Source organism: Geotrypetes seraphini, chromosome 9 (assembly GCF_902459505.1).
Source record: "Geotrypetes seraphini chromosome 9, aGeoSer1.1, whole genome shotgun sequence".
NCBI classification, from domain to species: domain Eukaryota; kingdom Metazoa; phylum Chordata; class Amphibia; order Gymnophiona; family Dermophiidae; genus Geotrypetes; species Geotrypetes seraphini.
The window spans coordinates 20,731,062-20,756,227 of NC_047092.1; the positions used below are offsets into that span (position 1 = coordinate 20,731,062).

Below are 25,166 nucleotides of genomic sequence, written 5' to 3' on the forward strand. Positions count from 1 at the left end.
TTTACCCCTGATGAAGGCATAACATTGCCGAAACGTGGATCTATGTTGGGTTTTGTGTATCCCCTGGTGAAGAGTCATTTTTTACCCTACTTTTTTGGTCTTTTGGGACTTTTTTTGTAGGGTTTTGGGTTTTCTTTTATTTTTTGGCGATTCCTAGATAGCACTATTGGCCATCCTTAACAACTGCCTCAGCAGCTGCATGAGTGGAGTTTCAAGTTCGCCAAAGAATGGCGATATTCATACTACTATATGGATAAAGATAGGACAGGTTTCTTTTTCTATCCTAACTTTATCCGCGTTATCTTGACAGCAGTCGGAATATTGCCACTATCTGTAAAGCAGTGATTCGGCCCTCAATTCTCACTATCTGGCTACTGAATATCCCTGATTTCTTTAAGTGCCAAAGTCATAGAAACATAGAATATGACGGCAGAAAAGGGCCATAGCCCATCAAGTCTGCCCACTCTAATGACCCACCCCCCTGACTTTACTCCCTTAGAGATCCCACGTGAATATTCCATTTTCTCTTAAAATCTGACACACTGCTGGCCTCAATCACCTACAGAGGTAGACTGTTCTAATGACCAACCACCCTTTCTGTGAACAAGTATTTTCTGAAATCACCACGAAACTTCCCTCCCCTGATTTTCAGCGGATGCCGTCTGGTGGTCGAGGGACCTATAGGACAGAAGATATCATCTTCCACCTCGATATGGCCCGTAACATACTTGAACGTCTCAATCATGTCCCCCCTCTCTCTTCGTTCCTCAAGTGAGTACAGCTGCAATTTATTTAGCCTTTCTTCATACGTGAGATCCCTGAGCCCCGAGACCATCCTGGTGGCCATTCGCTGAACCCACTCAATTCTCAGCACATCCTTCCGGTAGTGTGGTCTCCAGAACTGAACACAATACTCCAAATGAGGTCTCACCATGGATCTGTACAGCAGCATTATCACTTCAGGTCTCCTGCTGACAAAACCCCTACGGATACAACCCATCATTTGCCTTGCCTTGGAGGAAGCCTTCTCCACTTGATTGTCATCGCTAATGATCACCCCTAAATCACGTTCCGCCGTGGTCCTAGCCAAGGTCTCACCATCTAGTGTGTAAGTTCTGCATGGATTCCTCTTACCCAGCAAGTAAAACCCCACCAACCACAGAGTTTAAATATCGACGTGTGCATTTTTATGAAGAAAATCGAGAGAAGGCGAGAGGCAGCCAGTCCTGTGTCCAGAAATACCTAGTTCAGGGCTGCCCAAGTCCGGTCCTCGAGATCTACCGGCAGGCCAGGTTTTCAGGATATCCACAATGAATATGCATGAGAGAGAGATTTGCATACCAAAAAGGCAGTGCAGGCAAATCTCTCTCATGCATATTCATTGTGGATATCCTGAAAACCTGGCCTGCCAGTAGATCTCGAGGACTGGACTTGGGCAGCCTTGCACTCGTTAGATACGGTATATGTTACTTGAGAAGCTGGGTCGCTGTGACAGCTTATCAATGCTGAGCGGTGAGTTACCTGTGAGCTGGAGGAGCCCTTTAGTCTGTGAATCTCCTCCCTGCAGTGTTTCAGCTCCTCTTGCAGCTTCTCCTGCTCATCCCGGCTAATGCGATGCCGCAGCTGTAGCTCCTGAAACTCGTTCAGTAACCCCTCACACTGCAGAAAAAGCAACCCATTTAATATAAAATCCATCACTTCGCAGGGAGAAGAATGGCTGCACCCATTCCCTATAGAGCAGTGGTCTCAAACTTGCGGCCCGGGGGCCACATGCGGCCCACCAGGTACTAGTTTGAGGCCCTCAGTATGTTTATCATAATCACAAAAGTAAAATAAAAGTTTCTTGATCATATGTCTCTTTAGCTATAAATGACAATATTATTATTAAGACTTAGCCGGAAAAAAAAGATTTATAAAGAGTTTTACCTCTTGCAAAATTGTCATTTCTTTAATAAGACATTTATTATTTTTTTCTGAGGCCCTCCAAGTACCTACAGATCCAAAATATGGCCCTGCAAAGGGTTTGAGTTTGAGACCACTGCTATAGAGTATAACCCAGCACACCCACTTATTATGTAGCCCCTCTCACTACTGCTCTTCTGTTTATTTTTAAACCTTCTATTCAGTTTTGTCTTTCCCTTCCTGTTGTGCTTAACCTCTAATTGTTGACTCCTACATTACTTAGATTGTATTTCTTTCCTGGCCTTGCCTATTGTTTCATTGTGTCCGTAAATGAGTTTTTTATTATGTTTTGCAAACTTAGTCCCTTTGTTAGTTATGTATGTTTATTTTATGTATATTTTACCTATGTATTTTGCTGATTTGTACATCGCTTAGAATTTGGAATAGGCGATTAATCAAATTGTAAATAAACTTGAAACTTGAGATCACACCCATTCGCTACGAGATGCCGCTAAAAAGTTCTCAGCCCAACCAAGAAGAGAACGATGTGGAGCCTCGAAACTTGCAAGTTATTCCGCAGTTTTCTTGAGCCGTTACTGCCGCGGCTGGCGCTAACAATGCTAGCCCGGCTTTGTAAAGGAGGGGGGGATAGATAGGAGCCAAAAATAAAGCTGCAAAATCTCATATTGAAATTACAAGAGGTTGCTGAGAAAACAGAATTTATCTTCTGTGGTACACAATTTTAATTTACTGTTACTACTGTTATCATAAAGTTATATTTTAACTACATTTGGGTCAGTGCTCACTAGGAACTATGACCCTATTTTTATTCAAACGTCAGCCACAGCATTTAAAAAATATATGTACTGTATATTCAGCATCACCATATAGATAGGCATAGCACTGATTGTCCATTCCTATATATTTTATATAGCAGTGGTCTCAAACTCGCGGCCCGCCAGGTACTATTTTGAGGCCCTTGGTATTATAAAGAATGATTCTTTATGGAAAACTTGTGCCTTAAGTGTCCGGCGGTCATGTCCGACAGTCGCGTTCTGGAACCTTACCTGTCTGACTGCTGTAACCTCAGGCAAGCGCTTTCCTGCGTCTTTACGCGACTGACCTCTCCACTCCACCTCACAATCGCGTGCAGACGCAGGAAAGCGCTTGCGTGAGGATACAGTAGTCAGGCGGGCAACGTTCCAGAACGTAAGGTAGCCATTGGAGGCAGTGCAGCTTGTGCGTGTGTCCGGTGCTGGAGGCGGTGAGAGCTGAAGGCGGTTGCGGACGCGACCGCCGGACACTTACAGCACACGTTTTCCATAAAGAATCATTCTTTATAATACAGAGGGCCTCAAAATAGTTGGTCCAAAATCTTGTCTCTTGCAGTTGATACTTTGATAGTTTTCCACTTTTTGCATGTTGCACTGCTTTCAGCTGTATATAGCTGAAATTTCAGATCATCCACATTTTGGATTTGTAGGTACTTACGTCATGCAAAGTTGTCATCTAATATAATAAAAGCATAAGCCGCGCATGCGCACCCCCATCGCGTGCTCCGTTTTCCATGCGCTGTAGGGCACCGCAGATAGGAGTGCGCATGCGCGCAAAACACTCTCTCTCCTCCCCCGAGGCGGATGTCGGACGCGGCGGCTGTCGGCTGTGCTGTTCTTCGGTCTGCCCTGCTCCTTGTCTTAGTATATTTTTAAGTTGAAAGACGAGGCAGCGGCTCCTCTCAGGATCCCCACCTGCGTCGGAAGTCCTATGTAGTCGGGGATCTTGAGAGGAGGAGCCGCCGCCGCCGTGTCTTTCAACTTAAAAATATACTAAGGCAAGGAGCAGGGTAGACTGATCTTCAAAATAGCCGCAACTCCTGCACAGAACGCCTATCCAAGGGAGTAGGCCAGCCAGCCAGCCATTTGGCCAGGGGACAGAAGCAGCAGAAGAAGAGTGGCTGGATTAGAAACTGTTTTCTTTTTGGTTCCAGTTCATAGCCTCCCTGCCCCTTTTCCTGTCTGGAAGGGAGGGGCAGGAGCAGATGACCTCTGCTGCTCCAGAGTCTGAAAAGTAGTTAGGAGTAGCTTTTGAATGCTATGGTTTCTCCATTGCTCTCTATGGAACTGAGCCCATGTAATGGACAGGAGGGGGGGGGTAGAAAAATGAAATGAGGCCTACTGCTGGACAGGGGGAGCAGGAAGGAGGTGATGATGGACAGGGGGGAGGTAAAACAAAGGGAGAAGGGCTGCTGCTGGATAAGGTGAACAGTGATGGGGTGGTGGAGGACACAGGGGAAGTAAAAGGAAGGGAGAATGGAAAGGGGGAGCAGGCAAGGGGTGGTTGTGGCAGCCAAGGAAAAAAAAAAGAAAAGACAGAAATACAGAAAGTGGCTAAGGAGAGAGAAAAAGAAATAAAGACAGACACACACACATATATTCTAGCACCCGTTAATGTAACGGGCTATAAGACTAGTTTCTTTAATAAGACATTAACTATTTTTCTGCGATCCGCCAAGTACTTACAAATCCAAAATATGGCCCTGCAAAGGGTTTGAGTTGGAGACCACTGCTATATAGCTATGTGGTTTAATTTAGGATAGCTTTTTTCTCACCTAAATTAAACTCCTTTGCTATGCGGAAAGCGGCAGAATCTCACTGTTATACATGTGGCTGTAGTTAGGCGTTTCACTTTCACTCCACCCCCAGCACCATCTGAATAGTCTTTTAAAAATCATGGCAGTCACTAGCTCATTTTGAATGCTGACCTATTGATCACATTAGCAACACGTGTATAGCTTATTGCACTAATCACATTTACAGGATCTGAATCTGAGGAAAGGGTAAATCGCTCAGTATCCCTCCACACAGCACAAAGGAGAGACGGTAATCTGCTCAGAAACTGTGATTTGGCGGATAAGCTGTGAGAGTGCTTGAGGATTTAGGATCATTGTTATCCTACCTCACTTTGGGCTAGCTGGACCTTCTCCTCTGCGCTCTGCAGCTGATGCCGAAGGTCCAGGTTTCCACCATTTCTCAGTGTCCTTGGATTCTCTCCTATTGGGCAGCTGCTGGCTGATGCCTCAAAGGCAGATGGAGAAACACCTTGAACTTTCCTCCCTCCCAAATTATGAAGGGGAACCATCTCCTCCAAAGGAAGGGGAGAGTCCTGCAGTCCCCTCGGGTCCTCCAATGGATCCCCTGCTTGCTCTGCTCCATGCACCCTGCTCTCTTCGTCTGTAATCGCTTCAAGATCCTCAGCGGTAGCCTCGGTCTTCTCAGAATGATCGGGTGACCTGTGAATAGAGCTCGCGTCAAAATAGGAACTTGACAGCTTTGCCAACGCAGAACTCGCTTCAACTCCCTCCTCGAGGTGCCGCAATCCAGTCAGGTTTTCAGGATTTCCCCAATGAACGTGCATGAGATCTATTTGCATGCACTGCTTTCGTTGTATGCTAATAGATCTCATGCATATTCATTGGGGAAATCCTGAAAACCCGACTGGATTGCGGCCCTCGAGGAGGGACTTTGACACCCTAAAGCTACCAGTAGATGAAACTGTGTTCATTCCCACTGGCTGGCGCTGGCAAGGTGCACGGAAATCTGTGTCAGATGCACTGGCTGGCATTAGGGGAGGTCAAAAAAGTACGGTGTCCTTGGTGGCCAGTGCTAAGGAGGACATACATTAAGACAGACGTATGAGGAGGTATGTGATTGCCATCAGGGCAGCTGAGTATTAATAGAAAGCAAGAACAGAGGAAAAATGTCAGAAAACGGATGCCTGAAAACGGATTATTGTCTCACCTTCCATCAAAGAGGTATTATTTAAACCATTTATATTACAAAACTCTTCCCCCCCCCTTTCAGGAAGCTGCGTTAGGCTTTTTTATCGCCGGCCGCAAAGGTATTAGCTCCGAAGCTCATAGGATTCCTAGGAGAGTTGGCGCTAATACCGCTGCAGCCGGTGATTTAAAAAAAGCTTAACGCAGCTTCATAAAAGGACGGGGTTGGGAGGGAAAAATGAAAGACAGACTAATGAAACCAACTTGAAATCAAATAAAATAAATCACAAAATATTTTTTAAAAAATCCTACCACATCCTACGATAAACACAGCAGCTAATATTTAGCAGACAAGAACAACTGTAGGAGAGACTCCTACCCAGTTACATTCTACTAGAGAATGACAAAGGGACAAATTTTTCCCCATTCCCATGGAACTCATTTTCCTGTCCCGTCGAGTTCTTTTCCTGTCCCTGCCCCATTCCTGCAAGCTCTGTCCTCATCTGCGCAAGCCTCAAATGCTTTATAATCCTAAGTAGCAATATTCTAGAGCTCAGATTGTGATGTCATAATGCCTCATTCCACCAATGCCTGTGCTCCGCCCTCATCTGCACAAGCCTCAAACACTTTCAAATCCTAAGTAGCAACATTCTAGAGCTCAGACTGTGATGTCATAATGCCTCATTCCACCAATGCCTAAGCTCCATCCTCATCTGCACAAGCCTCAAACGCTTTACAATCATAAGTAGCATCATTCTAGAGCTCAGACTGTGATGTCATAATGCCTCATTCCACCAATGCCTGTGCTCCTCCCTCATCTGCACAAGCCTCAAATGCTTTAAAATCATAATTTGTTTGAGGCTTGTACGGTTTAGGCAGAGCTTACAGGAATGGGACAGGGACAGCGACAAAACTCACGGGGACAGGATGAAGAAACTGAGTTCCTGCAGGGATGGGGAAAAATCTGTCCCCGTGTCATTCTCTATTTTCTACCAACCAGATCCTACCCAGATATATGGGGAGACTGCTACAGAACTGTCCGGCTAGTGCCAGGGCAGTCTGGACGCAGAGCTGAGAGTTGCCTGGTTAACTGTTATTTTCAATCTACTAACTGAGTTATCAGAAAGTTAGGACAGCAAAAAAAACTGTCCCGACTTCATCTAGATTGTTATCCGGGAGCTGGTCCGAATGTTGGACGGCACTCAAATAACTTCCAGTGGACGCTTATGATTCAATTATTCAATATTGGTACCCAGAGTAGGCCCAGCATTGAATATCCTGGTCATTATTATCAGTCCAAAGTTTCAAGTTTATTTAAAAAAATTTTAAACCGCTTAATCGGTATTCTAAGCGGTGTACACTCTAAAATTATTTAAATACATGTTAAAACAAGGGATACTAGGTAAGAACCAAGTGTCATAATGAAACACTAATAGACATATGGACTTATTTCAAACAATAGGAGAGTGGGGAAGAGCTACAATCGTGAAAGAAAAGTGCAACTTAAAAGGAAAGTACAATAGGTTAGGGAAAAATTATCAATTTAATCTACATGATTTCCTTAAAATGACAGCTGTTATCCAAAGGCGTCCTGGAACTAGAATGTTTTTAGTTTTGTTTTAAATTGTTTTAGATCGGACTCATTGCGCAAATAAGTGGGCGATGAATTCCAGAGAGTAGGGGCAGTGACGGCAAAATTATTGGAGCGCAGCTCGCTGGAGTTAAACTGTCAGCAGTTGAAAACCTGACCCAAAGCCAAGCTTTCAAACATTTTTGAAAGGACAAGAGGTCCTGGATACAGTTCATTTCTCTCAGACGTTGTTTCGAAAGAGAAAGACCAATCGGAGAGAAAGCTGTATTACAGGTGACCCGTCAAATGAGCGCAGGACAATTGGGCTCCGACAAATGTACCCCGACAACTGCGCACATGGACAAGTGCGGCGGTGGATACTATTTTGTATTTTTGAAGGTTATGAAGTAACCCTCTTTTTTGAGGGGGGAACCCCCCCCCTCCCCCACTACACTTTAAAGATTCACTTGCTATCTAGTGTTAGGATAAGGTTTATATCATGATTAAGGGATGGGGCCTGAGGAGTCTGACCATATCAGAGCCTTCCACATATCCAATTAGGGTACGTTCAGTCACGGGGCTGTCCTGTGCGCACTCGTCTGTGCACGCAATTGTCAGCCCGCATTTGTCGGTGTACTGTATTACATGGACTGTGATAGATCAGGGGTTTCTAATCTTTTGGGCGACCTCTTTTCGACATCCCAAAAGATTTGGAGACACCCATCCTATCCTCCCGCTGCATTTCCTTTCTAATTTCCCTCTCGTCCGCCAAGCTCTCTCTCGCGCTCTCTTCCCCCAGCCCCTCAGCACCAGCATCTCTCTAATAAGCCTTTCCCCCAGACTTATCGGTCCTCCATTCGCCGGTCACGTACCTCTTCTTCTGCCCCTCCATCTGCAGGAGCAGCTGCTCCTTCAGCAGGCTGTTACTCTCTTGCAGAATCTGGCGCTCCTCTGTGAGGTGGTGACACTGGTCGCGGAGACAATCCAGTTCATCTGGCAGAGAGGAAGAAGAGAGGTGCCTGAATCCCCACGTTTACAGGGGCCGAGCTTGGACTCGGCACAAGGAAACTATGGCAGCTGACTAGTCATGAAGAGAGAGGGGGGGGTGAGGGAAGGCGACCCTGCCGATCTGTGAAACACCTGAAGCAAGGAGAGACTGTGATCTCCAGAATACCTGACAGGAATAGTGTGAGGGCAAGGAGGACATTTGTCTTTCAAAGTACTTTATGAAAGAGGGAACGGCATGAGGGAAGGAGAGTCCGCCATCCTCAGAAATCTGACCGCAGAAGGATCAGTGCGAGGCTGGCCTTTAAATCACTCCTAGACCTCGGCGTAGCTTTCACACACAGATCAATAGCACCAAATTCGTCACTGGCGTCTTCTACTTGTTACAGAAACTGTATCATCTCTTAAATATTTAAGCTTTATTAATACTTTACTCAATTTAAGCTGCTTCTCATCGTTAGGATTGACGCGGCCAGGGGACTATGTTCCGACATAGAACTATGGGCTCCTTTTACTAAGGTGCGCTAGCGTTTTTAGCGCATGCTAACCCCGCGCTACGCGGCTCGAACTAACGCCAGCTCGGTGCCGGCGTTCGTGTCTAACGCCCGTTATTCTTCGTGTTAATGCCCTAACGCAGCTTAGTAAAAGAAGCCCTATGTTTCGCCGAAGCTGTTTCAAGGAAGTTCCCCTTAGTTTGCCGGTTCCACTGCTCCCGCATCTCCATTTAGAATCCGATAAGACAGTCCTTTGTTAACTTCGATTTTGTTAAAAAAAAATTAAAAAATCTTCTTTACTTTCATTTTTCTATTTATTTGATCTCAATTATGCATTTTTTGGTCTTGTTTTCATTTTTGCTCTTTTGAAATGTACCTTATAGTTATTTTGGGATCCTTTTACTACGGCGTGGTAGAATAAAATGGACACGTTAGCTTTTACAGCGCACTAAATCAGCTATCACGCCTCAGTAAAAGGACCCCATAGTTTTCTACAGGTGCTTTAGCTAGATTGTGAGCTGGTTGGACAGATAGGGAAGTTCCCAAGCACCTAATATTAGATATTTTTATTATTAACTGCCTTGATTTGACTATACACTTCTCCCTCCGTATACACAGGGGTTAGGGGCAGAGCCGGCCCACGAATATTTAAAAACCGCAGATAACTTTTAGGGCCGACTCTGACCCACCCCCGCCTCCCTCGTGCTTCTCGGACCTCCCTAGGCCTTACCTGGTGGTCTAGTGGTGACGCGGGGCCGGAGCGATCTTCCTACGCTCCGGCCCTGTGCAGAGCCGTCATCAAAAATGGCTGCTGTGAGGTCCCATGGGAGTCTCGCGGCAGCCATTTGTGATGACGGCTCTGCAAGGGGCAGGAACGTAGGAAGATCTCTTCTGCCCCACGTCACCGCTAGATCACCAGGTAAGGTCTGGGGAGGTTCGGGGCAGCGCGGGCCATTTGGCGCAGCTCCCAGCGCTAAAAACTGTTAGCGCAGTTTGATAGAAGAAGGCCTTAGTGTATTGCTCCAGATTCCTGCTTGGAAGGAAAGTGTCTTGTCGAGGAATCTTTTGAATTGGCATCCTATGGGAGTCGGAAAGGCGAATAGTAACCTTCTGCGTGACAAGCGGAGTTTGTCTTGGAGAGCAAAGTGTTTCAGAAGGTAGGTGGGTGCAGTGCCGAATAGTGAATTTGAAAATTATTCTGGTAGCCAGTGGTTTTTTTAAATATGGAGTGATGTCGGATTTTTAAAAAATCACAAGATGTTTAAAAAATCACAAGACCACCAAATACTCTAAAACGCATTAAAATATTAAAGCAAATACTGATGACTAAATATTAGCCCATAAATCTGTGAGCAATATCTGTGACCCTAACAAATAGAACTATTTCTTACAAAGAAGAATCTTCAACCATTTACATAACTGAAGAGAGTTACTACATTTTCACTATTCCAGTGAAAGTGTATTCTGAAGCATAGGACCTTCTATACAAAATCTTCCAGCCTAACCTGATGAAAAGATGGAACATCTAATCACAGGTTTATCTGCTGAAAGTTCACCTAAGGTAAAAGCCAAATGTGGAAAAGTCCCAATTCACTTGATTATTTGACCAAGAGTATCCTGGGACCAAGATGGTAAAGGGGATGGAACTCCTCTCGTATGAGGAAAGACTAAAAAGGTTAGGGCTCTTCAGCTTGGAAAAGAGACGGCTGAGGGGAGATATGATAGAAAGTCTACAAAATCCTGAATAGAGTAGAATGGGTACAAGTGGATCGATTTTTCACTCTGTCAAAAATTACAAAGACTAGGGGACACTCGATGAAGTTACAGGGAAATACTTCTAAAACCAATAGAAGGAAATTTTTTTTCACTCAGAGAATAGTTAAGCTCTGGAAAGCGTTACCAGAGGATGTGGTAAGAGCGGATAGTGTAACTGGTTTTAAGACAGGTTTAGACAAGTTCCTGGAGGAAAAGTCTATAGTCTGTTATTGAGAAAGACATGAGGGAAGCCCCTGCTTCCCCTGGATCGGTAGCATGGAATGTTGCTACTCTTTGGAATTCTAGAATCTTGTTACTTTTTGGGATTCCGGAATCTTGCTATTCTTTGGGATTCTATATGGAATGTTGCTACTCCTTGGATTTTGGCCAGGTACTAGTGACCTGGATTGGCCACCGTTAAGAACGGGCTACTGGGCTTGATGGACCATTGGTCTGACCCAGTAAGGCTATACTTAAGTTCTTATGTTCATAAGGTGGACTGAACTGACTAGGCCATAGATGATTCAACCCATTATCCCATTCAATCTACAATATAAAGAGTAATAGCAAACCATTTGGATCCAAAAGAAGTACATGTGTAAGATGTTACCACAGAGTTGGAAGAACTTGTTCCAATGCTAAGTCTATTTACTTTATTTATTACCATTGATGCATCACATTGTCCAAACCCATCCTAGGCGATTTGCAAAACAAGGACACTATGCAACACTATAATCCTCATCCCTGAGGTATGTTGATCAAAGCGATAGCTTTGTATTAATACACTTGACCTGAAGCGGGAGGAATGCTTTTGCGATACATTGAAACCACATGAAACTCTCATTTCCTCTCATTCATCCTGAAGTGGCTTCAAAGACTGAGGAATTGTTGGATCATGAAGATATTCCAATTGGCAATGTCAATATTAGAAATATCCTATATAAATGGTATGAGTATTCTAATGGCTAAACTGATGACGAAATGCAGGACTCTGATATTTATTATACTGTAGAAGCAGAAAGTCATTGACGAGACAGTAGATTCTGACTTTATAGGTTCGTTGGAGATTGTCTTATTCCCTCAGAAAGATTTTATGACGGAATAAGACAATAATTGAGGGAGAATTACTACATGGGGCCGCTGAAAAGTTCTGAGCCCAACCAACAAATCTGGGGCAGACTCCATCGAGGGCTATACACTTAGTCCACTGATTTTCCACTTCGTTCCATCGGAAAAATATGGAATGAAAAAAAAGTGGAAAATAGGTGGCCTAAGTGTATAGCCCTCGATGAAGACTGCCCCAACTTTGTTGGTTGGGCTCAGAACTTTTCAGCAGCCCCTCGTACCTGTCTGAAGATGAATTTCTGTCAGGTTCTGCCCCCAAATAACTAAGCTGGTATGTAGTAATTGCATAAAAGCCCAATGTGCATGATTGTCATACAGTATTGTGCAATTTCCCTTATTAGGGTGGGAAGCAGTTAAGTTTGGACTGATGTGATTATGTATTGAACTGTATCCCATATAATTGTGAATGACTGATCGAATGTTGAGATCAACATCCATGTATCAGCGAGCAGATGTGAAGCCTGGTCCAAAGAAAGCAAATATTTAAATACAGTTATCTGTCTGGGGGTCCCAGAAGCAAGCAGCAGCAGCAAGCTGAATAATAATAATAAAATGCAGCTGCAAGCCATGAGGAAAACTGTGACTGGCATCAGGAGTCCAGGAGACAACAGCAGAAAGCGGCCAATGGAAACAGCCATGAAGGTGGCGGAAGCAGAGCCATTATATCTGCTTGAAGCATCCAAATGGCTGCTGCAGAAGTTACTTTGGAGCAGAGCACAGTGGCAGCGGCACCGGCACCAAATCCATGGGAGTCCCAGAGGGAGAGACAAAGCCAGCAGGAGCAGCAAGAGGCCTGGACTAGGTAAGGAAGCCTCACAGGAACAGAGTCTGGCTGTGAAGGGGAATCCCTCCAGCATGGCCCATTGAGGAAAGCTGAAGAAAGCCCCCTCTGGAGGCAAAGAAGAAACTTGCAGCCTGCAACACAGAAGAAAGGGAAAAGGAAAACAAACTGATTCCCATGGAGCCTTCCTGCGGCTGAAGGAAAGCACAAGGATCCACATGCTGATGGCAAGAAAGAACCCCGTGGAGGAGGAGTTAGATCAAAGAGTGCATAAGAGAAGGACCCACAGCTGGAAGCAGCCGTCACGTAGGAGCTGTGTGGACCAACGAGATAGCAGGAGAGGCTGTGCTGAGCCCAAGATTCCCTCCCCCCTGAGAGGCAGAGGTGGTGATCAGAGTCCATCCAGTAGCAGCAGGAGAAGGTGACCAGAGCCAGCTGAGCAGAGTGGAGCAGAGTCATCAGGAGGAACCGGAGCAGAGGCATTGCAGGAACCTGACAGTTGCTGCAGAGAGAACCAGAACCCAGTAGAGGTGAGAGGGGAAGCTGCAGAAGAGACAAGAATGAATCTGCTGATTGGGAGAGCCACAGAAAACCATGGTGAAGAGAATCCGGCTAAGAGGGTGACTGCAGTGGCGTACAGCGGGTATAGCCAAGGGAGCTGCAGGGAAGCAGAGACAGAGCCAAAAGCGAGCGTCCATTGAGAAAATAGCTAAGGCACAGCAGCTGCTGGTGAGGGGACAACAGATCCTGAGGAGATCCCGGGAGCAAATTTTGAATATTTTAAGACACTGTGGGAATGTCACTGCTGAAAGCATGCTGTAGGGCAGGGGTAGACAATTCCGGTCCTCGAGAGCCGGAACCAAGTCAGGTTTTCAGGATATCCACAATGAATATGTATGAGATGGATTTGCATGCACGGCCTCCTTGAGATGCAAATCTATCTCATGTATATTTATTGTGGAGATCCAGAAAATCTGACCTGCCTGTGGCTCTCAAGGACCGGACTTGTCTACCTCTGTTGTAGAGGATTGAAAATCGGAACAGGGAGCCAGAGAGGTATCCAGTGCTCCTAGGGGATTTTTTTTTCCAACCCCTGACCCACCCAGTCATAAATAAGACAGTAACAGACCTTGATTCTCTCTGACAAAATCCTTATGTAGGGCATACCCATTGAAGTGATACACCTAAGCATAAATCCTCCTGTCCATGCCCCATGGCCAAACTCTTTTTCCAACAAACCACCAAGTGCAACCAAATCCAGCCCATTCTCTTGTTCTAAGCCAGGGGTGTCAAAATCCCTCCTCGAGGACCGCAATCCAGTCGGGTTTTCAGGATTACCCCAATGAATATACATGAGATCTATTTGCATGCACAGCTTTCATTGTATGGTACTAGATCTCATGCATATTCATTGGAGAAATCCTGAAAACCCGACTGGATTGCGGCCTTCCAGGAGGGACATTGACACCCCTGTCCTAAGCCTAACCCTTAGGATAATATCTGGAACATTGGTGAAAACGGAGCTGCTCATCTTCCCGCCTCCCCCGTTCTCTGTCTCTGTGGACAACACTCTCATCCTCCCTGTCTTGTCCGCTCACAATCTCGGAGTCATCTTTGACTCCTCTCTCCTTCATTGCCCAGATACATCATATCACCACTATCGTATTACCAAAATCTGACCCTTCCTCTCTGTGCACACTAGCAAAACCCTTAGACTACTGCAACTCGCTACTCTCAGACCTTCCGCTTAGTCATCTCGCTCCCCTACAATCCGTCCAGAATTCAGCTGATGACTCATATTTCATGAGAGCCGCTATACTCACGTTACCCCTCTCCTAAAGTCACTACATTGGCTTCTAATGCGTTTACGAATACAATTCAAATTCCTCTTACTGACCTGAAAATGCACTCACTTATCTCCCCCTATGATCCCCCGACCCCCAGCCCCCCACGGTTCAGCTTATAAGTCCCTCCTGTCCCTTCTCTTCCTCTGCCAACTCCAGACTCCATCCCTTCTACCTTGCTGCGCCATATGCTTGGAGCAAGCTGCCCGAATCCCTACGGCGGGCTCCGTCTCTGGCACTGTTCAAGTAAAAAGTCCACCTCTTCGAGACTGCTTTCAACACCTAGCTCCTCTCACCTTGGGTTCTGCATCTTTAACCCTATATATCAGGGAGGTCAAAGTCCCTCCTCGAGGGCTGCAATCCAGTCGGCGTTTCAGGATTTCCCCAATGAATATGCATGAGATCTATTAGCATACAATGAAAGCAGTGCATGCAAATAAATCTCACGCATATTCATTGGGGAAATCCCGACTGGATTGCGGCCCTCAAGAAGGGACTTTGACAACCCTGCTATATATCATGTCTGTCTGTCCAAGTTAGATTGTAAGCTCTTCCGAGCAGGGACCGTCTATTAAATGTCAAAATGTACACGCCTTTCAGCGCTATATGTGATCAATAGTAGTGGAGAGAGAGACTGCCTGCTGAAGCCGAACACAGAGGAAGGAGCACAACCTTTAAAGCAGAGCAGTGTGAAGCCAGCCAAGCCAGGAGGCATACTCAGGGCCTGAGGTGGCAGGAGTGCAGCAGCTCCTATGCAGGGAAAGCCATATGCATGTTGAGCATGTGTAATAAGTGCGTTAGTACCCTTTGCTCGTTTCTTTAGACAGGAAGCCTGAACTGCTGCTTTCTCCTAGGACAAGCAGGATGAGTCAGCCACATATGGGTGTTGTCCCAACAGCTCCCAATTTGCGGATAAGCTCTCCAATAGCTCAGAGAGATTTTTTTTTCTCTCTCTCTCTCTCTCTCTGAGCACTATCCTGCTGTCCACGGAGAACCTACGTTACAGGTAAGTAACTATACTTTCCTTTGCTAGTTAGGACCCTGAGACTGCACAGAGATTTAGCCAGAGCAGCCATGCGCTACCCCCCATTAGTAGAATAGAGAGGTTTCTTTTCTTTTTGATTAAATCAGGTTAGTAGGTACCCAGCGAGAGTCAAGAGACTCTTGTCTTAAAATTTACCATTTATTCTGATGTAGAATGAAACTGTGTGTGGTGCAGTGGTTAGAGCTATAGCCTCAGCACCCTAAGGCTGTAGTTCAAATCCCACACTGCTCTTTCTGACCCTGGGCAAGTCGCTTAATCCCCCTTGACCCAGGTACATTGGACAGAGTATGAGCCCACCAGGACAGATAGGGATAAATGCTTGAGTAGTTGAATGTAAACCACTTAGGTTCTAAGTGGGACTGTATATAAATACTGAAATATTCCTTGGGTCTATTTTCTGAAAGTTCATAGACAACCCCGCGAAAGACAAAGGCGCGCGCCGACAACTGAGCACAAGACGGAGGCACGCATCGAAGAAAATTACAGTTTTTAGGGGCTCCGACGGAGGGTTTTGTTGGGGAGCCCCCCCAGTTTACTTAATAGAGATCGCGCCGGCGTTGTGGGGGAAACAGGGAAAAAGTGAAGTTTTCAGTAAAATGTGGGGAGTTACAACCCCCCACACCCCCCACAACGCCCCCACAACGCGGCGCGATCTCTATTAAGTAAAGTGGGGGGTTCCCCCCCCCTTTGGAGCCGTAAAAACAGTAATTTTCTGCGGCACGCGCCTCCGCCCTGCACTCAATTGTCTGGGTGCGCCTTTGTCCTGGCGCGCTTTTGACCTGACACCTTTTCTGAATATACAACCTTTTTCTTTTCTGTTCCAGTCCCTCCTCCTGCCTCCAAAAGACGTCTTGACAGGGTAGACTCTACCCGTTGTTTGAGTAACTTGGTTGAAGGGATAGGATTGTGGGGAACAGGGGTAGGGTCTTCCCTATCAATTAATGTGTGCTCCAAGTGACACGAGGACAGCTTGAAACGACTAGCTCAAATGAGACCTTCCACTGCTGTGAACGGACTCAGTGAAGGGAGCAAAGTCACCTCACCCTTAGAATAACTTACAGTGTTTGTTTTCATATATTTGTCAGAAAGTTCTCAAGTAGCTACGACGTTCTTCCTCAACAAGAGGTGCGCGTATAAATTTGGGTGCACCTGATCAGCGCCAAAGTTACGCATGGAAAATGACACCGGGTTTTGACGGGTGTAAATCCCCCAAGCCTAAAACTTTGCTGTGGAATCCGGCGCTAAGCGTATTTTATAAACAGCGTCCAAGTCAGAGTACCGTTTATAAAATAGCACTTAGCAGGCGTTTTTTCTACACTGATTGTGGATGTAAAAAGACTCGTATAAACGTAGGCGTCGGAACAGGGGAGTCCACCGGGGCCATGGGCTTCCCAAAATTTGGCAATCGCTGGTTGGTGCCCGCCCTCCCTGGCATTGTACTTTAAATCTTCAGGGCAGCTGCCACGCCCTTCATTCTACTTCCGAGGACAGGCCTGCTCGTTGACGCTGTACGGCAGCTGCCCTGAAGATTTAAAGTGCAACACTGGGAAGAGATAGGGGGTGGAGTCAGGAGCTTGTGACGGGCTGTGCCGCAGGACTCCGCTGGGGCTAGGGTGGAGCTCCTGGGCACTCCCCCCCCCCTCCAAACCAAACAACGTTCTGCTGCCTATGCATATAGCGCACAGGTTATATGCGTGGAAATGCTTTTCTTCTCCCCAGAGTGTTCCACCATGTTCTGCCAGTGTCTCCTCCCCCACCTCCTCAGCTTTCCTACTTCTTCCTGTTTAGGCCGACAATAGGGCTGCTGCCTTTGGGCTCCGCCTCCTTGCCCCGGTGTCTCCTTCTCCCCGCAGATGCCTTTGGGTTTCCTGCTGTCCACTCTCCTCAGAACTCCTGTGTACAGATCAGAGGAGGAAAGGCCCCAATGACACCCAAGACTGCCCGTGAGAGTCCCTGCTGGAGTGGTGTAGTGGTTAAAGCTACAGCCTCAGCACCCCGAGGTTCTGGGTTCAAACCCACACTGCTCCTTGTGACCCTGGGCAAGTCACTTAATCCCTCATTGCCCCAGGTACATTAGATAGAGTGTGAGCCTGCTAGGACAGATAGGGGAAAATGCTTGAGTATCTGAATGTAAACCACTTAGACCAGTGTTCTTCAACCTTTTTACACCTATAGACCGGCAGAAATAAAAGAATTATTTTGTGGACCGGCATCGATCCGCAGACTGGCAGTTGAAGAACACTGGGCTAAGTCGAGGGCCAGACCCTGCCCATCTCTACCCAATCTCCACCCCAGACCCTGCCCCCATAGTCCTAATTGTAGCACTATTTTTTCCATTCATTTTTCATATATACACACAATATAATCTTATTAACAACGCATCGATCGCACCGCAGACCGGCAGTTGAAGAACACAGTTTTGGACCTGATGCACATGCCGGCCCTGTGGACCGGGCAGGAAATTTCTGTGGACCGGCACCGGTCCATGGACCGGTGATTGAAGAACACTGACTTAGACTATAAGTGATATATAAATGCTTAAATAAAAAATAAAACAAGGAAGACTTCAGGGAGGGGGAAGGAGAGGAGGGTGGACTGCAGGGAGTCCAAAGGCAGCCAAAGGGAAGAGGAGATGCTGGTGCGGAAGGGACCCTGGAGTAGGGAGGACCCCGAAGGCAGCAGCTATGTTAAAAAAAAACAAAAACTTTTGTATAGCGCAAAGGGGGCTGCCACAGTTGATAAAAACGCATTTAATGCATGTGTTATATGCATGAAAATACGATAATCGCTTTTCACAAACACAATCTATGTAGTCTTTAAATCTGACTCTTAAAAGTCTCTCCCGTGCCACGAATTTGGAAGTGGAGGATGAGATGTACAGCATCAGTGTCTATGAGACAGACTTGGTTTTTCTTGTTACATAGATCTTTTTGGACCCCGGTTAGGTTACAAAGTCTAATAGATGCTGGCACTGTCATCTTGGTATAGGGACACTGGATCATTTGCTATATTATTGTCCCTTGATACTCAAATTTTGGAAATCCATCTGGAGTCAAATTACTACGATTCCGGAAGTTCCAATATCACTATCATATGATATAATATTATTTGGAACAATATTATTACCCAATAAAACCAATTAATGCGAATCAGAATAGATCGCTCCTTATCATGACAGGAGTAGCCATGCAGTTGATAATTAAAAATTGGAAAAGTTGGGATAACTTGAATTACAGTTTCTGGTGGGAATACTTATGTCAGATTTATAAGTTTGAAAACATTAATTCTCTACATATTTAAGGAAATCTGGGGCCCGCTAACAAAATATTGTAAGTTATGAATTATAAATACTATTTCCCTTTGATTTATGAAAGATCGTTATACACATCCAGGAGGGGAGGGAGGGGTTTAATAACTGTATATTATTTCTTGGAATAGAGTGCAGCATATTATATTACATACGGGGAATTCAGGAAACGCCTAAAAACATACCTGTTCCAGAAATACCTAAACAATTGACCCGCTCTCCCTCTCCCTCCCCCCTCCCTATTCCATCTAAACTTACAGCACTGTTATAAATATAATCTGTTATCTTCATCTTATCGTAATTTTACGTTGCTATTTATCCCCAACAGGTCCTGTCAGACATTACCGACTAAAATGTACATATTACATTTTCACTCAGCAAATTGTATTTCTATACTATTGCCTCCTGAGGTCTCTGATCTCTGTATTTCCTCTGAATATCTACTTATTGTATTTCGCTGAATGTCCAGCACTCTTGATTGTAAACCGCCTAGAAGTCGCAAGATTGTGGCGGTATAGAAGAATAAAGTTATTATTATTATTTATTATTATTATATTACTGGATTGCACTATGTATTTGATTTAAAAATGAATAAAGAATTTATTTTAAAAAAAACGTCTCTCCCTCTATAAAAATGAGTAAAATCTCCTTCCTGTAGCCTGAGCGGATCACTCCTGTGGTGTGAAGTGACAAGATGCCTTGTGACATGTTGGTGGCGTCATCACTCTCTGTCTAAATGGCTTCAGACTGGGTGTACATATGGCTTTGTGTGTAAGGATCGTATGGATATAATAAGGACAGTATCTACAGTATATGAGTAGAGGTTCAGGACCACGTGCATGCAAGGGCAGTGTTTGAGCATTGAAATGGAAAGCGATGAACACAGCCACTGGTCGAGGCCCCTGTCTTGCTGCTCAGCAGTACCTTGCAGCTGGGCCAGCTCTACAGCTGTGCTCTCCTGGGTCCCCCAGCTCTTCATGTGGATCTCAGCTCGGAGGCTGGTGATCTCCAGCTCGTACTCCTGCCTCATCTGCTCCAGCTTCAGCAGCTCGGCCCGCAGCCGGCAGAGCTCCTCTTGCAGCGTGGCGATGTCATTTTCCCGCTCGGCCGCCACCTCCTCGGCCGCCTGCCGCAGCACCTGCACCTCTTCCTGCGCGGAACGCAGCTCCTCCTCCACCTCCTGCAGCTCGCTCTCCTTCTCCTCCTCCAGACTGTCAAGCTCCTCCTGCACGGAGCGCAGCTGAGCTGCAGCGGGCACATAGGCAACAAGAGAGCCCTGGAAAACGTTAGCGCTTAGGGCGAAAGCATGAACAAGCAGTTAGTGCATTCTCGGGAGCAATTCAGACAAGGCTTTCTGGGGGCAATTCTATAAGTGGGCACCTGCTATGCTCCAGCCCCGCCCCCACATGAACCTCATTTCTCCTTCCCCGAGCTCGGGGCTGTGTCTGGAGAACCTCTGCGCATGGCGTGGACATCGGCGCGATGACATCATGTGGACGCACGCATGCCTGTGACATCTTCACGTCGACATCCGTGCATGCGCAGAGGCCCTCCGGATGTGGCCCCCGAGCTTGGGACCTTCCAAAACCCAGACCAACTGCCAGTGTTTGGAAATCCCTCTGGGTACCCGGACAGTCCTCTAAAAAGACAACATCTTCGGGCATCTGGTAACCCCAACTTAAAGTGTGTCCTTACAAAATAGCACTTACGTGCCTCTGTTGCTTTTTCTCTACCTTTACACATGTGAGTGGGGCTCTAAGTGCCCTGTTATAGAATTGCCCTTTAAGTGCCAAGAATTGCCTTTCGGAGAAAAAAAAAAAAAACAGGAACATTTTGTCTTTGTTTAGCAGAAATCCACTAAACTGCCAAATTTTGTCTCAAGTCATTCACAATTCAAATGTGCATCTGCATCATTCAATAAAATATCCCACCATATTTAACTGTCTCACATGTTAAAGTGTTATATAGTCCTGATAAAATATTCCAGTCTGAATTAGTGGCAGCATCTGTCCCTGTTATTGACTCTAGACCCTATGTGGTCCAAGGTTAGGGTTACCAGATTTTCCGTCTAGAAAATCCGGACTCCTAGATCCGCCCGCCCAGCCCCACCCTTCCCTGCCCTGTCACGACCCAGTTCTGCCCCGTCACGCCCCCAGCCCCGCCTCCCATCCTGCCCCCCGCTGCCTGTTCTCCTTGGGCAACACATCCACGCATGCGCGGATGGGACATAAAGACGTCACGCGCACAAAGTGCCGGATTTTGAAAAGCCGGCCGGACCCCCGGACATGGTCTCAAAAGGAGTGCATGTCTGAGGAAATCCGGACGGCTGGTAACCCTATCCAAGGTTCTTGGCTAAGGAGGCCCAGAAGGCTCCAGGCCTAAGTAGTGCTGACAGAGGCCTGAGAGAATCAAAGGTTCAGCAGTGCTGGCACAGGCCAAGAGACTCCAAGCCCTGACCAGTGCTGGCCTACCGAGCTCAGGAATATTGGCCCCATTTTATGCATTGTCCAAATTTTGGAGGAGACAGAGCTTCCAAAGAATGCAGCAGATATTACAGTACCAGCTTCATCACGCAATCATATTTTGGACTTTTACCCATCAGCCCATTCTTAATCATATTGTGGACTTTTACCCATCAGCCCATTCTTGGTTTCAATCAGAAGTTTGGGGATAGGTGCCACTGCAGCCCTGCCTACTACATCTAGATAACCCTGTGCCAGTGTTCCCTCTTTATGCTATATAGCAAGACACACTTTGTCTCATGCTGTGCTACCCATCCTCTCGCTGCAGGTCAATGCGTTTACCTTGCAACCGTTGGACTTGCCGGGTGAAATTCTCTGCTTGCTGGGCACTGGCTAGTCTCTCATCCTCCAGCACACCTGCAAAAAAAATAATAAAAAGTCTGATTTCTCACCAGAACATAGACTCAGAGTTACGGCAGAGTCCTGGTCGCTGTACCACTCACCAGAGCTCCTTCCACTTCATCCTCTTCACTTTGCCCAATAGCTTCCTCCACATGGTAATGCAGGGAAGAAAAAAAAACCCTGTGTCCCCAGAGACAATTTTCAACACAGAGAAAAAAAAAAATTCTTCCTAAATCCCAAAGATGAGGTTCCACTTCACTGCTTGAGGAAGCGGCTGCCCCACCTCAGAATGAAAGAGGATTTTTAAATAACACAGGGGTCCTTTCACCAAGGCATACTAGCCAATTCAGCGCGCAGTAAATCGGCTAGGGCGCCTTAGTAAAAGAGGGGGACAGTGCCTTTTCTACTATCTCAACAAAAACATCATCAACATTATCGTCTTCCAAAGAAAACTGAAAACCCATCTGTTCGATACTTAATCTCCTTTCCCCTCTCCGCTCTCCCTTTCCCCTTCCTCCTCTCTCCCCTCATTTTCTCTCCCCTTCCTCTCCCTCCTACCTATCCACCTCCCCTCTCTCCCTTCTCGTTCTCTCCCCTCTTACCTCTCTTTACAGTTGCCTTGAGCCTGTATAGGTATGAGCGACACACAGATAGAAGATTAGATTATTCCCTAACTAAAACTGTAAAATCATAGCACAGGGCAATAAAGTTCATTGGAGAACTAGGATTAAACGTGAAGCACAGGGATGAAAATTAATATATCCTCGTCCCCCGAGGTAGGACCAACATAACCATTCTTTTATACATTGCATTTTAATTACAGGTAACCATCGACTTACGACCAGGTCATAACCTGATTTGGTCGTCAGTCAAAAAATGCCTGCATGAGTTCCTGTGGCAAGCTCACGACACTGCCACGAGGTTTGGCAATCCCGTGAGGTTACTACAGGAACTCACGGCAGCCATTTTTTTTTTTTTTTCAGCAAAACTGCATGGGCAGGGGCATAAGAGGATCGCTCCTGCCCTGCCTCACCCCGCTAGACTATCAGTGCCTAAGATAGGCCCAGTGGGAGGCAGGAACATGGTACGGTTATGGACTACGCTGGTTCCTGAGGGAGGGAGAGTGGCTGCCACAGTTGGGTCAGGTCATAAAGTCAAACAATCGTAAGTCGACAACTACCCTCATTTATTTGATTCATATTTGCCCATCAAGGAGGGCTCAAGTGGTTTATATAACTAGGGGACAGCAAAGAGCAGCGTTAGTCACAGCAAAACAATCGGCCCTAACAGACAGACCAACTTAACCATCCATCCAGATCTGCCAAGCTGCCACTTTCAGCAGGTCTTCTCCTGCCCTCCCACCAAGGGGCTAGGATCTCCCACTGAGTTGCCTTTCCCTGCCACAGCAGCAGGAAAGGACTTCATAAAAGGTTATCTCTGCTGCCCCTAATCCCATGGGAACAGAAAGTGACCTTTTATGTAGGACTTTCCTGCTGCCACATAACTTAGGGAGGCAACTCCTTTTGCCTCTGGGTGGAGCAATGGGCAGGTCTGGGCGGGGCAGGGAGAAGCGATGGATGGGGCAGAATGGGCTGGGGGCTGGCCCTGAATTTCCCGCTAAGTGGGTGGTCCCCTTGGCAGTTCTGAACATCAGTATGTCCTTTTATCTGCAGGAAGAATGGGCAATTTTCAAATAATCTATTTACCCAGAAAAATGACTCTTGGAAATTGTTTAATATTTTTAATTATGATATCCAATTAAAGGGTTGTGTATTTGACATACCGCCTTTATGTGGTACAACCAAAGCAGTTCCCCTATATTAAATATTAGGTATTTTTGCAGGAATTATTATGGGAGGGGTGGTATTGGGGTGATCATAGTAAAATTATTAAAATCTTAGGGGGTACCTAAGGACCGGAAAGTTAATTGAGGAGGGATGCCTGACAGCTCATCCAGAACACCTAACACCCTTCCATCGGCTCTCTCTAAAAGCCTTGCGCCTCAGACTTCATATTCATATACATACATTTGCTAACCTCAGAAAGTTCTCCTCATGCTTCCCAATGAACTCCTTGACCCTGGAACTAAGAACTCCAAAAGGGTCCCAGGACCTATACTTCGGCTTGCACTCCATGTCTTTACTGGGTCTCTAGTTCTCTATTTCTGAGACCCAGTAGGAGCTCAAAAAGTATCACCTGATCCAAAGACACATATCACAGAGTCACATAGATTTGCCATATTTTGTAACCCCAGTATGTTCTGTACCTCAGAACAACAGAAATTTCTCATACCCTATAACTTATTCTTTTCAACCTCGAAAGCAACCTGTAACTCAACATACTAGCAGGGTACAAGGCCATAACCTTAGAATCCCAGCAGAGTACCTAAGAGCCCCAGAAAGACCCAGTGGCTCTGTACCTCAGAACCCTTGGAGAGCCTAACACCCCGTAACTCTGGAAGGTTCTCCTCATTCTTCAAAGTGAGTTTCCAAGCCCTATACCTCAGAACTCTAGTGTGGTTCAAGGGCCTATGCCTCAGACCTCCGTAGATCCGTCATACCCTGTAGCTCCAGGAAGTTTTCCTCATGCTTCCGAGCAAGTTCTCGGGTCTCCTGAAGTTCTGCCAGCAGCTGTAGGACCTGCGATTTCAGAATGTTTGTGTCCTCGCTCAAATGCAGGTCTCCTACTCTCTGCGGTGGAGTCTCTGAGGTATCCACGCATGCCTCCTCTGAGTCCAGGGATGAAGGATTTACATCATATAAACCTAAAGAAATAACATAAATGACAAGTTATCAGTTGAAGAACAACAATGGGAATCCTCCAGTTCTTACGCTGAAAAGAATGTTAATCCTCATACTGCTTATATATCATCTCATTCCAAGGCTTAAATCCTGGGGGAATGATCTGGAATGCAATCCTGTCACTTTCTTTGAACTCCACAACAGCAGTAATGCTCTGCTGTGGACCCTCCCTTCCAGGCAGCCTACAGGGAAGAGGACAGGAAAGGCTCAGCCTGGAGCAAAGCAGAAACTAGACCGGGGTGGGCAACTCAGAATCCAGTCGGGTTTTCAGGATTCCCCCAATGAATATGCATTGAAAGCAGTGCATGCAAATAGATCTCATGCATATTCATTGGGGAAATCCTAAAAACCCGACTGGATTCCGGCCCTCGAGGACCGGAGTTGCCCACCCCTGAACTAGACTCTCTGCTTCCTAATCTAGCCTGTCCCCTAGCTAGCTCCACAGGTCCACGCTCTTTTGGGCTACAAATTAAGGGCTGAATCACATTCTCCAAAATATAGTTACTACTAAGAAATAGTCCGATATAGCAACTACAGCTGGGCCCTGCTGCTCTGGGGACATAGGTGCTTATTGTTGTCAAGTATTTTGTACTTGTAGGACAGTGGTTCTCAACCCTGTCCTAGGGGACCCCCCAGCCAATTGGGTTTTCAAGATATCCCTAATGAATATGCATGAGAGAGATTTGCATATAATGGAGGAAACAGGCATGCAAATATGTCTTATATATATTCATTAGGGATACCTTGAAAACCCAACTGGCTGAGGGGTCCCCTAGGATTGGGTTGAGAAACACTGCTGTAGGATTACCATATGGCTCCAGAAAAAGGAGGACAGATTGAGACATCCGGGTTTTACTTCCATTGCTTTCAATAGAAGTAAAGCCCAGATGCCTCTATC

At 46.2% G+C, this 25,166-nt stretch overlaps 1 protein-coding gene across 1 annotated transcript in view; it reads right to left on the minus strand.

The window, feature by feature from the left end:
- The window catches only part of CCDC136 (coiled-coil domain containing 136), a 69,710-nt gene that overhangs the window by 12,909 nt on the left and 31,635 nt on the right, over positions 1-25,166 (minus strand). The window contains exons 2-7 of the mRNA XM_033959539.1: positions 24,028-24,231; positions 21,408-21,482; positions 19,528-19,848; positions 8,120-8,240; positions 4,858-5,191; positions 1,522-1,659 (exon numbers count right to left, since the gene is read on the minus strand). Of these exons, the coding sequence (XP_033815430.1) occupies positions 1,522-1,659; positions 4,858-5,191; positions 8,120-8,240; positions 19,528-19,848; positions 21,408-21,482; positions 24,028-24,231 (1,193 nt within the window). The remainder of the gene's footprint in view (positions 1-1,521; positions 1,660-4,857; positions 5,192-8,119; positions 8,241-19,527; positions 19,849-21,407; positions 21,483-24,027; positions 24,232-25,166) is intronic.